The sequence below is a fragment of the Lutra lutra genome, chromosome 14, assembly GCF_902655055.1.
Source record: "Lutra lutra chromosome 14, mLutLut1.2, whole genome shotgun sequence".
Classification (NCBI taxonomy): domain Eukaryota; kingdom Metazoa; phylum Chordata; class Mammalia; order Carnivora; family Mustelidae; genus Lutra; species Lutra lutra.
The window spans coordinates 57,210,869-57,224,439 of NC_062291.1; the positions used below are offsets into that span (position 1 = coordinate 57,210,869).

The following is a 13,571-nucleotide window of genomic DNA, read 5'->3' on the forward strand; positions in this document are numbered from 1 at the left end:
CATTAAAATGGTTCAAATGCAAATTTTATGTTATGTGAAATTTACCACAGCTGAAATGAAAAAAAAAAAAAAAAAAAAAGACCCAAAGGCCTGGGAGGGCCTTACATTACCCTTGCTAGCTTCCTCATGGCTGGTGTTGGCGGCTGTTGCATTCTCCCAGCCCTCAGATGGCTGCTCCTCCAGTCCACCTAAAGGAACGAGAAAGAAAAGTGAGGACGCATCAGCCTTCTTTGTAGGAGCACCAGGAGCTCAGGGAGCAAACTTGATCCCCTGGGGGATGACCAGGATCCCTGGCAGAGCAGGAAAGATTTGACAACACGGGTTGATTGAGAGCCCATCATGGGCGGGTCACCGTTCTAGATGCTAGAGCGGAAAAGAATCCGCTTTTTCATAACCACGCACATAATTCACCAATTAGAAATGTATTACTCTCCTCCGTCCGTTCAAGGGTACTTGGAATCAAATATACAAAGTTAGGAGGCAAATCCCAAAGTCAACCTGGAGGTCAGCTTCCTCGAGCTCACCCCCATTAGGAAGCCCACATCGCATGTAAACAGGATACCCGCTTCTGAATGCAGGGAGGAGCCCCAACACTGCTTTTAAACACGTAATGTGGTCAGCTACTGCCTTGGCTTAAGTAGGCATTTGGGTTTTCTCTTTGGGGTGGGTCTCATTTTAGAAATTGTTCTGTTGACTTTATATATCAGACTCTGCAAACACGGCCTCGGTCAAGGACAGGCATGCTTGTCTTTATTTGAGAGTAGCCCTTGTGTATAAACCTGGTTCACATCTGTCCCCACCAGGAAGGCGGTCAATCAGCCGTGAGTATTAGACCTACGGTGAGCTGGATCTGTGTGCGGTTCCAGACGCCAGGGGATTCAGCCGTGAGCTAAGACAGACGGGTCAAATGGGCAGCGGGACGATAAACACAAGGTAAGAGAACAGAAGGACAAAGTCATTGTGGGTTCAGAAAATCTGAAGATTGGATGCAGGATAAGGTAGAGCGCTCAGAAGGAGCCTTCCCTGACCATGGACACAAAAGTCTGGGCCAGGATCAGGAAAGAATCTGGATTGGGAATGAGCTTGCCCCACGGAGGGGCTCATGGTGGTGGGCAAGGGGGAACCAGGCAGCGAGGGAGGCTGAATCCACAGGGATATGAGGAATATAGCTGCATGCAGGGAAGCAGGGAGGCTGATGGATTAGATACGAGGGACTGAGAGAGGTCCTCAGTGACTCCCACATTTGGGGGTTGAACAACTGGGTGGGCTGTGACACCAGGGAGCAGATCTGAGGACAGAGCCCATGTCCAGGAGAGACTATTGTACATATGAAACCACATCCAAGCACCTACAGGATAATCAACTTATACAAAAATAATTTCTTGCATCTGTTTAGAAATCTGCAGCTTATGGAGCTGTTTCTCCCTCATTAACCTTCTGTGGCAGACGGAGTGTAACCCCATTTTACAGAGGAGAAAATCAAGTCACAAAATGAGTGTCCCAGGGTCGTGCTCAGGACACCATCTCCTGATCAGAAGCCTGAGGATCTTCCCCGTGGCCCCCACAGCCCACAGGCTCCCAGCAATGCTCAAGGTAAGGTCCCAAACAGGTGACCCAATGACCTGGCCCCGCACAACCCTGGGAGCCGGCCCTGAGGCCCCATAGCCGGGCTTCCACCACACAGCCCGCCTCTTTCCCTCTCCTGCCCGCGACCCTGGTGGCGGACCAGTCGCGCGCTGACATTTTTGCGGGCCTTCATCCTGCTCGCTCTGTGGCCGCTCTGGCCAACACTCCCTGCAGCTGCCTGGGTGTTGGCTGCCAGCTCCCAGCCCTCTGGGTATTCTTCCAGCTGCGGTATCATTTCCTCTCGGGCTGAAGGTCAGGGGAAATCCCGATGGTATGAAAATCACAGGCCGGCAGAGGAATGTGGCATGTGAGGAGCGAGGGGGAGCCTGAAGCCAGAGCTCCGGGACTAGCTTCGTCTCTGCTGCGTAACTGTGGCTAAGACCTTGGGCGTTTGTATTTTTCATCTGTCAAATGGGCTGTTTATTTTGAAGACCAAATGAGGTAATGGGTTTGTTTAGGCACTAACTCATTCAACAAATATTTATCCAACACCTGCTACAGGCCAGATGCTGTTTCTGCTGCTCAGGATACAACACAGAACAAACTCTACCCTGACCTCATGGAAATTATATTCTGACGGAAGGGAGGGGGGAAAACAATAAGCAAATAGGCGACTAAAGATTTAAGTCAATTGCTGATAGGCACTACAAAGAAAATAAATGAGGGTGAGGGGAAAAGGGAAGTCTAGGATTAAGGGGTTGCTGTTTCATGGGAGACAGAAAAGCAGAAGCCTGAAGAGAGTGAAGGAGAGAGTCGACAGAAGATTGGGGCGGAACATTTCAAACTGGGGAAAACAATGGGTGCAAAGACCCTGGGGTGGGAGTGCGCTTGGTGGTAGGGAGGAGGTATGACTGGAATGGAGCAGGTGAGAGAGACAGTAGTAGGTAGTGTGGCCAGAGGGCAGTGGAGAGTCTGGAGGGTTGGCTTGTGTGGTGCCATTTCCAGGATTTGGCATTTATTCCGAGGGATCCAGGCGAGAGCCAGAGAACACGAGAGGGCTCTGGAACTGCACCAGTTCGAATGTGACCAGGGTTACCAGTAGTGGACAGGAGGGGACTCAGAGGCTGGCTTTCGGAAGGAAACTCCACATAGCAGTAGCCCCGCAGAGAGGGTCGGTCAGTTTAGACGTGCTTGGCTCCTGAGAAAGGGGTGGAGGGAGGCAAACAAACGAAACCTGCAAGGACACCCGGGCACAGCCTGGGTTCAGGGTTAGCTGTAGGCTGTGGCTGAGGGAGCAAAGGCCAGGAGAGACAGAGATTCAGCTCTGCAGTGGGCAGAGGAGGGTCGGGGTGGAGGACTTCTGACCCACCCGGCCCCCTGGTGCTCGGAGCTGTAACAGGAACTCGAGCTCTGGAGTTGAGGCAAGAACGGGCCCCCTAGTAGCTAGAGGGGGAAAGGATCAGTGTTTACCAAGTTCAGTGATGGAGCTGAACACGCACTAAGAATAGGGCTAAATGCCCTCCTTGTATTTTATTTAATGATTGTCGCCTCACAAAGACACAATGACAAAACAGCCATAACCATCCGCATTTTCCAGGGAGGAAACAAGGCTCCAAAAAGTGAATCGACTTGCCTGTCTCGAGGGAACAGAGATGGTTAGCAAGGGAAATGGATGATGGGGGGGCGGTTCTTATCTGACCCTCCAAATCTGTGCTCCTTCCCCTCAGCTTTGGGACCAGAAAGAACAAGTGTGGTACCTGGGCCGCTCTCCCTGATGAAACCCTTCTTGAGGCTCCCCACTGCCCTTGGGATGAGTTCTAATTCCCTGAGGCCTCTTCTGCCTGGTGCCCTGGGGCTACCTGCCACTTCCCCTCTGTCCTACTCAGCCACCCAGTCTCACCTATAGCACCTTCATTTCTATTTTCCTCAGCCACACCCACCTCTCCACTGGCCGGATCTGACTGGTGCATTAGGTTTCCGCTGGGACACCACTTCCTCTAAGACACTGTCCCACAGCTCCTCCCAGGTTAGAAGCACTCCGCTCTGTGTGCTCAGAGCTCGTGCAGGGCTCGGGCTGATTCACGTCCCAAACCGCAGGGTGTGGGCCTCTCCTGTCCATTCAGAGGATCCTTCAGTTTGGTTTCTAGTTTTTAAAAGCATCTTGATGAAAGAGCCTTTGTTTTGTCCAACAATGAACACTGAGCCTGGCAGATAGCATACACTCAGTAAAATACAGGATGGACGGATGAATGGACTGATGGATAGATGGACGAGTCAGGTAGACAGTTGTTAAAAAGATAACTCAATCTTTTCTAACTCAGCCTAACGGATGGGAAAATTGGTTTTCATCAGCTTTTATGGAGAAAGGGAAGCAGATATTCTTGGGACAATGGTTCTCAACCTTCACTGCAATTTGGGATCACCTGGGAAGCTTTTTAGACAAACAAGCAGGAGGCTGGGACCCACCCACCCACCCAGAGGTTCTTATTGAATCAGTCTGGGCCTGGGCTGGGCCTCAGGATTTTCAAAGGCTCCTGAGGTGAGTCTAAGGTACAGCCAATGTTGCGATTCTCTACTCAGAGAACCTGTAAGAGGAAGCCTTATCTTAAATTTTCTTACAACCAAACTCTTCCTTCCCAAGCTCCCCAGGAATGAATATGTGGAGCTGGAAACACATCAAACACTGAAAAAAAAAAAAAAAACCACACACAAAAAACTCCTTTCTCACATCTGTATCAATGGAAAATGTTGCTCTCTTCCAGTAAAAGCTAGCAAGTGAGTAAGACAGGTGTGACAGTGGCTGGAACAGCGGCCCCAGGCACCATGGAACAAGGATGGGAGATATAGCCTGCCCAAGACAAAGATTGGGGACAATGGGGGAGGGAGCATTCAGGGTGTGGGGGCTATATTTTTCCTTGGGTGTAACTGCAAGACAAAAAATATTTGAAAAAATAATACATATATACGCCCGTATTTGATCTTTGGTTAATTACTCTTCAGTGAGAGGATATGCAAAGACCTTGTAGATTTCATTAGTCACAGGGGCTTATTCAAACGTCTCCTTTGCATAAGAAACCCAGGCTTACAGCTGGTCTCTGGGAAAGAATGCCCTCCAGGCCTTGAAAAGGGAGCTACAGGGCTGTTCACGCTCTCACTGAAACACAGCAGAGGTCAACGGCCCGTGATGCATGGGGCCAGGCTGAAATGTTTCTATCCAGCATTTGCAATTCAATCCCACAGTTTCCTTTATAGAACAATTCACTAAATTCAGAGTTGTTCTTTTTTCTAATTCACCATATAATTCACCTCCCAAGTTCAATTAAGAAGCAATCTGTTAGCAACTTTGGGAGCAAGCTGCTTTTCTTTGGGAAAGCCCAATTTTCTTCCGCTCCCAACAAAAAGTAGCTTAATTATATGCATCATATGAGACATTGATGTATACACAACACTCCTCCACCATAATTAATGAAATATTAACTATATACATCCAAAGACATCTAGGCAGAAAGAGATGGGCTCTTCCAAAGCCCAGGACACAGCCTTGTCCCAAATATCAATACTGATCATTTGAATATATGTTCATGCATAATGACTATGAATTAATATTCATTAATATGGTTTTATAGACGAAACTTGATATCAGTTATTCCTTCTATCGCTCATTCATTGAATCTAACATTACGTAGTCCTTGGTTTTCTTAAACACAAGAATAACTACCACTTAAAAATTTTTTTATTTTTTATTAACATATAATGTATTATTGGCCCCAGGGGTACAGGTCTGTGAATCGCCAGGTTTACACACTTCACAGCACTCACCATAGCACATACCTACCCCAGTGTCCATAACCCAACCACCTTCTCCCTACCCACCTACCCCCAGCAATCCTCAGTTTGTTTTGTGAGATTAAGAATCTCTTATGGTTTGTCTCCCTCCCTATCCCATCTTGTTTCATTTTTTCCTTCCCTACCCCCCAAACCCCCCACGTTGCCTCTCAAATTCTTCATATCAGGGAGATCATATGATAATTGTCTTTCTCTGATTGACTTATTTCGCTCAGCACAATACCCTCTAGTTCCATCCAGGTCACTGCAAATGGCAAGATTTCATTTCTTTTGATGGCTGCATAGTATTCCATTGTATCTATATACCACCTCTTCTTTATCCATTCATCTGTTGATGGACATCTAGGTTCTTTCCATAGTTTGGCTACTGTGGACATTGCTGCTATAAACATTTGGGTGCATGTGTCCCTTCGGATCACTACATTTGTATCTTTAGGGTAAATACCCAGTAGTGCGATTGCTGGCTCATAGGGTAGCTCTATTTTCAACTTTCTGAGGAACCTCTATGCTGAATAACTACCATTTTTAAAGTGTTGATTATTTGCAGGTACAATACAGACGTTAATCAATTTAATCCTCAAGCCAACCCTCTGAGGTAGGTATCATTCCCATTTTACATGCAGGGTAACTGAGGCTTAGGGCAGTTAAGATATCATTGGACACACACAGCCATTGGTTAGAAAGGTTGAGATTCTCTCCAGACAGTCTGGTGTCAAATGCTTTAATGTGTCAAATGCTTTAATATACATCACACACTAAAGTAACCCTGCCAGGCAACCTACACTCTCCATTTACTGACTTTTATTTCGTTTAAAAAAAAAATTATTTATTTGAGAGAGAATGCGAGCTAAAGAACACAAGCAGGGGTAGCAGCAGAGGGAAAGGGAGAAGCAGATTCCCCACTTAGAAGGGAGCCTGACATGGGGTTTGATCTCAAGACCCCAGAATCACGACGGGAGCCAAGGCGGACACTTAACCAACCGAGCCACCCAGGCATCCCCTCCATTTACTCACTTTTAATACACCTGTATTTACAGCTCTGACGCACCAGAGGTGGGTAAATCTATGATGAAACTGCTTTGCTTTACTCTAATAATAATAATAAAAAAATCTCTAGCACAAGATCCTAAAAATCGCTTTATTACTAGTCTCTTCAATAAATCCTGGTTGAGGGTCTGCATTGGGCAGCACGGGGCTGGGCTCCTAAAGACAGGACAACCAGGGCATGCCTTTATGGGGCCTTCATGGTTCTCGTGCAAAGCATAAAAATCAACAATAAACAATGACATCATTCCATGGAGGGATGAAGCACTTTGAAGAAATCAGAACAGTTTTATGAAAGAGCAATGGGGGATGGGAGCCCAGGGATGGCATTTGAGCTGAGACCTAAAGAAGGAAGGAGGGACCTCCATCTGGGGAGAGCACTCCAGTGAAAAAACAAAACCAAAACACAACCAAAGCAGAAACAAGCAAACAAAAATCCAGCAAGTAAAAGTGAGTCTTGCTGGCTGGAGCCAGGGCTGAGGGCAGGCAGCATGGCAGGAGGGCCTGAGGAATGCATGGCCAGCTCGTGTAAGCCTTTCTGATCCTCACAACCATGCCTTAAGCAGTCTTAATTTGCCATGCCCTTTGGTCAGATGTAATATGCACAGCAATCCCATGAGTAAGTAACATTATTCCTCTTTTACAGAAGAGAAAACAGAGGGTCAGCAGTAAGTTGTTGGAGGTCACCCAGCAGCTAAGTGATGGGATCTGCACTCCCAGTCTGGCCCATCTGACTCCAGAACCCGTGCTCCTCTGCCCTCTAGCCCATACCTGTGTGAGTGTGGTCTGAGTGAGCATCTCAGGCCAGGCTGACAGATGACATAGCTGCCCACCTCCGTCAGTACAAGAAACACCTGCTCAGCAGAGGTTTTTTTTTTTTTTTTTTAACATTTTATTTATTTATTTGAGAGAGAGACAGAGAGAGAGAGCATGAGCGAGGAGAAGGTCAGAGGGAGAAGCAGACTCCCCATGGAGCTGGGAGCCTGATGTGGGACTCGATCCCGGGACTCCAGGATCATGACCTGAGCCGAAGGCAGTGGCTTAACCAACTGAGCCACCCAGGCGCCCTCAGCAGAGGTTTTAATTATTCATTAGATTAAAAAAGGGGGGGGGGCCAAGACCCCTTAACAGGTTGATCTGGGAATGAACTAGTCAACCACTATGGTAATCAATGTGGAATCCTCAGCAATTTGGTGCCAAGTAAATTTTATATCTATGCCAGATTTCAAATGCTACAGAAGGGACAGGGAAAATGAGTTAAAAGATCATTGCCAGCTTTTGTTAATGAAATGATTTAACATCAGCAAGTGTGTAATAAAAAGGGAATTCTTATACACTGCTGGTGGGGCAGGAATATAAATTGCTAACATTTATGAGGTAATTTAGCAAGATGTATCAAAACAGGCAGTAAAATGACTTTGACCCAAGAATATGACTTCTGGATATGGGCACAAAGGAACTGATTGACAATAAAGACAAAGACCGTTTCATCTCCACATTTTTACAATAAAGACTGTGCTAACTACACCCCCAATGGGGGGGGGTAGTAAAATGAATTACTGTGTAATGGAACACTATGTAACCTCAAAAACTGTTTTAGAAGAGAGTTTACTAAGTGGGAAAAATGTTCATATTGTAAATCAAAAAACAGGTAAGGAAATAATGCCCAGGGTGATTCCAATAGAACTGGAAAAGCATCTACAAAAAAGATGGGGGAGAAAAGACTGGGATGGAAATACCCACAATGCTCATTGTGATGATCTCTGGTTGGTGATGTTTGGGTGAATTTTATTTTCCTACATACCTTTTGTAATTTCCAAATTGTGATTACTTTTATAATCAGGAAATAAAGGGATCCCCCCCAAAAAACTAGATTATAGCACACACTTGGCTATGACCATGTGCTCTGACTTTGTCATACACATTTGCACACACACACGTGCATATACACACGTATGCACACACACACACACACACAGAGGCAGCTGCCAGGAAAACCCTTCTCTGCTGGGAACAGGGAACATAGTTGCAAGAAACAGAGTTGTATTTCTGCAGATGGAAATGTTGTGGGCCTGTGGTATTTTCTGCTTTTCTGTTCTGACCATGGAAGGAAAAAGTCATGAGTCCGCACCTTGGCAAGATGGAAGGCAGGAAAGCTCATGGCTGAGGAGTGAGAGGGCCAGTCAGAACCTTCCCTCAGGTAGTGCTGGGTACTCGATTCCCAGATCTGGCCCTCCCTTCTCCAGCCAGTCACCTGGCTCCCACCCGTGTCCGAGCACTGGCTGATGAGGCCTCGGGACTAGCTTGGCTCCAGGGGCCAGCTCATGGAAAGCTTCTTCGTCACGCAAATTAGAGTTGCTTTCTTCCCAGAGCCTCTAGCCAGACAGCCACTCGGCTTGGCATTGGACCCTCCTCCTACCCTGAATGCCGGCTCCTGCGTTTTTCCTGGTCCCTGATTGTTGTTAGAATGAGGCCAGACCTTTAGCCTAGGTGTGATCTCGAAGCACTCCCTGTTGCTTACCTGGCGTCAAGCCTCCAGTGCTCTCCTGAGCCTGGGCTCCGGGGACTCTCACACACGTGGCCCACGCCTTTCACACCTAGCCTGGCCTTGGCTTCTCCGAAGGCTGTTTCCATCATTTACTGCTGCATAGCAAACTATCCCTCTCAACAGAGTGGCTTAAAATCATCATTTTACGCTTGCTTCTGAGTCTGTGGGCCAGGAATTGGGGGCAGAGAACCGATGGCGTTGGCTTGTCTGCTCCACAGCGTCTGGGTCCTTAGTGGGGAGAGCTCAGAGGGCTGGGGGAGGACAACAACAGCTCGTGTGCAGCTGCATGTCTGGGGCCTCAGCTCTCTTCCATGTGGCCTCTACGTCCAGTCCTCTTGGGCTTCCTAACAGCATGGCTCTCCTGGACTTCCTATGGGCAGGATGCTTCCAAGAGGGAGCATTCCAAAATGATGCGTCCCAGTGTGCCACTGCTTTGTACAAGCCCCTGCTTCCATCACGCTCTCTAGGGTTCTACTGGCCAAGCAGGTCCCACACTGGAGCCCAGGGTCCCAGAGGGAGAGGACAGTACCAGGGAACAGCAGTGCCTGGGGAGGTCTGTCAGGCAGCACGAACGTAACAGCCTACCTCCCGCCTACCTGATCTCTGTTTGCCTGAGGTTCGGGGAAATCAGAGGGTTTGCAAGATGAGTCTGCAGCGTAAGTGCCAGGGTCAGAGGGCTTCGGATACAGCCTTTACTTCACCACTTCCTAGCTGTGTGAACTTGAATAAGTCACTGAACGTCTTGCTCTTTCAGATTCCTCATCCATAAAGCGAGGGTAAGAGGATTCACCTCCTAGGGTCGTTATGAAGATTAAGAGAGAGAATACACACAAGGCATAGAACAAGGCTGGCCCCAAACCAGCACTCAGAGTTAGCTACTCCCACGATTACTATGATCACCATTGACTCTAAGTCATCCTCAGTCACAAAGCCAGAAAGAGGCAAAACTCAGATGCAATCCCAGGCCCCAGTGATGGCTTTTAAAATACAGGGCGATTTGGGGCTTCTCCCATGCATAGATTTCTAGAAGCTTCTGAAGGGATGTGCTTCTAAAGCAGGGAGTGGTCGGGTATGGCAGTGGTGGGGCACGAGAGAGACACGGGGGTAAAAATTCAGATGATCAGCAAGGATCTTGGTTTGTGCTTGTGTGTTAACTGCCTGCCTCCATGACACCCTCTAAAACACCAGCTTCATCCTCCATGATGTATCCCAGGCCTGGGATGGGCCTGGCAGACAGAGAAGGAGGGAGGCAAGGGAGGCCAGAGGACATGGACTTTGTACTCCAAAGAAGAAGTGAAGACATCCTCAAGCAGGCAGACCATAGCAATGGAGAGGAGGGTGCTTAGGTGAGCTCATTAGGTGATGGCACTCCGAACGCTGGTATGTTTGGGGCACAGGTGGCTAAGAGAAGCGGGTTGAGGAAAGCCCAAGTCTGCTCTGAGATGTGATCAAGGCACTCCCTTCCACAGTCATCATGCCAAAATAGGCCAGTGGAGAGGAACGTTTCAGATGACCCAACAGAATAGTCAACACAAGAGACCTGGGGTAACTTTAACAGGAAATGTGTCTAACTGCACTGGGAGAATTATACACTTTATTGCAATCTGTGAAGATAACAGTAAGTGAGGAAGAATAATTCTATGTTCCTGGATGGAGTGAGTAAATGATATAAATGGGTCAGTTTCTCCAAAGGAAGTAAAGGATTTAACGCAAACATGATGCAAATTCTAAGAAGATTTTCTTGGGATCCTCTTAGATTTTTGTAGAAATGTGATTCCTAGACTCACCTAGAAGAATAAACAAGTGAGATTATCTAAGACTTTCTAAAAAAAAAAAAACAAAAAAAAAAAACAAAAAAACCCAGAGCAAGGACAATGAGGAATAACACAGCCCATCAAATATTAAACACACGAAGAAACTAACATGACAAGACACATAGGTGAATGGAACACAAAACACACACTACGTGATAAAGGGAAATATCGCCAAACCACCAGGAAAGAATATGCGGTAGACGGTGTTGAGCTTATTATTTAGAAATTAGGGGGAAGGGTATCGAACCTACCCTCAGAGAAAACCCAAATGGATAGAGTGAAGTGTAAACAAACAAACCATAGGAAAACATTAGAAAAAATATTATTTCCCAAAGTTATAGAAGGAAAAATCTTATATGTTCATTAGCATAAGAAAAAGAAAATTTGGCTCGACACATTCAACTTTAAAAACTTTAAAACATTTGTGTATCAAAAAGACAAATGCCTTAAATTGGAAACAAATCACCCAGACAGGGGAAAATGTCTAGATTGACGGTGACAATGGGTACTATCCATATTATACAAATAGTTCAAGCAAGTCAATGAGAAAAACTCTGTATCCAGTAGACATTGGATAAAGGAAGTTGGTGAACACACCACAGAAGAAAAATCTAACTGGTAGGTAATTATACAAACATTTACCCCTGAGAAATGAAAATAAAAGCAAAATGAGGTATCACTTTCCCAACAATTTAAGTGGCAAAGTAATGTGATTAATGGTAACAATTATGCTGAGTCTGGGGGAAATGGAATTTTCCCTTTGTGAAGAGTTGTTCACGCAGCCACTTTGGTGAACATCACAGGACTAGGTACTAGAAACACACAGACACATGCTAGTTCACACAGCTCACTGCCCAGCCTGGCAAGAAAGGAAGAGATCTGGGCATGCGGGGGCTTCCCAGAGAAGGGGCTGAAGAGTTTGAGGGAAAGGCAGATGGTAAGGGGCAAAGACATTGCAGGCCATGGGGCAGGGAAGAAGACAGCCTATGGGGGGACACCTCAGCTCAAGTCCCACCAGAGTGTGCTCCCAATGCATCATTCCAACTTCTCTCCCTCACCTGCCATGTCCCACCAACCTGCCAGCCACCGAGCACCACTCCGTTCTCCCTGCCAAGCTCCCCCTGCCTGACAGCATTCAACCTCTGCCTTCCCCCTGTAGCGCACAATCCTTCCAGCTACAACCCTCGTCAAAATACCCAGGCCCAGCTCTGCCTCCTCCAGGAAGTATCCCCTCCTCCATGCTTTATGACATCTCCTTTTCGTGACACATGCTTAAGAAATACGTCCATCCGAGTTGAACGGAACTGGACTGGCGAATGTTGGCATGTATTATCCCAGCCAATATTCACTGCACCTGTAGGGGATGAGGATTTGCTACTGTTGTCCCATTTACAGGTGAGGAAACCAAGTTCCAGCGACGTAAAGTATTTGATCTGGGTCAGCAGCTGGCATGCAGCAGAGCTGGGAGGTCTAACCCCCAGCACTTGGTCTTTGCCTCTGGGCTCTGTCCCTTACTGTGTGACAGGAGCAGCGAATGAAGGGGAAACCCCAGATGCTGAAGAAAGGGTTACCTAGACACGAGGGGTAGGATTCTCACTGCGCAGTAAGAAGTTCAGAAGAGGCACATGTGTGTCCTCATAGAACAATCTTAGAAGGGTTTTATCACATGGCCTTTGCACAGATGACCAAGTGACCGGTAAAGATTTATAGATGTCTCAAAGAACAAGCGGCACAGATTGGATCACAGAAGGGGTAGCAGGGAACTCAAGAAAACAAAGAAAAGAAGACCAACCCAAGCCCTCAGGGAACTGGAGGAGAAAAGCAGAAAGGATCACAGAGCTCCGTGGCCTATCTTTGACCTTTCTGGGGAGAAGTCAGCTCGGTTCAAGGAGAGTTGCAGGGCAATGGCTTCACCGTTAGGACATGATACAGCTAAAAAAGGTTAAGGTGACTAGGGTTTTTCTAGGTGAAGGCATTTGTCGGTGAAGTGTAATGGCCCCTTTGCTTCAGAGAAGTTAATATCTATTAATGGTTCCATCTCACTGATTCACTAGGGCACAAAGACCCTGTTCCGATGCCAGGGAATTTGCTGGGCCACAAAACATGCCCTCCAAGGCCCTGAGTGTGCCCTGTCTTCCCTTTCCTGTGTTTCTTCCTCAGGGCCATGCAGAGCCCCAGACAGGGCATGCCAGGAGGTGCCAGAGACTGAAAGTTCAAGAAAAGAGTCTCCAGAAGAAGGATCTTCTTTCACATTGCCAGGCAATAGCTGAAGCTCTGGGACCCTCCTTCCTTGGTGGAGAAGAGAGAAGCAGCATGGTCAATGCCATGAGAGCTGATTTGGGGCCCAAGGATGGTGTCCTTTACCCACTGGCCAGTATGCAAACTCAGATGTTAGAGCTGGGGGGCCAGGCAAGCAGCACATCAGAGTGCAAGAGCCTAGCCTAGAGAGATGAAGAGGGCTAGTGGGGTCTGTGGCAAGCCACAGAGCGCGTGCTCCTCCGCAGGTCAACCCATCCTTATGCAACTCCATTGATTGTTGCCATGTGGAAATGCTGGACCAGTGTAGCCAGATCTCCCAACTTTTCAAGAGAAGCCAGAGTTAGTTCCGGATTTTTATGAGAAATCTGATTTTTTTCAAATGTTGGCAGCAAGTTTAAAAATGTGAGCCCTACAAAACAAACAAAACACATCTGCAGACCAGATTTGGCTGGTGGGCTGACGGCTTAGGACCTCTGGGCAGCCGAGTGAATGGG

At 47.3% G+C, this 13,571-nt stretch overlaps 1 protein-coding gene across 1 annotated transcript in view; it reads right to left on the reverse strand.

Moving 5' to 3' along the window:
* TLL2 (tolloid like 2) overlaps positions 1 to 13,571 on the reverse strand; it is a 118,410-nt gene that overhangs the window by 71,012 nt on the left and 33,827 nt on the right. Inside the window, exon 3 of the mRNA XM_047703544.1 lies at positions 111 to 188. Coding sequence (XP_047559500.1) covers positions 111 to 188 — 78 coding nt within the window. The remainder of the gene's footprint in view (positions 1 to 110; positions 189 to 13,571) is intronic.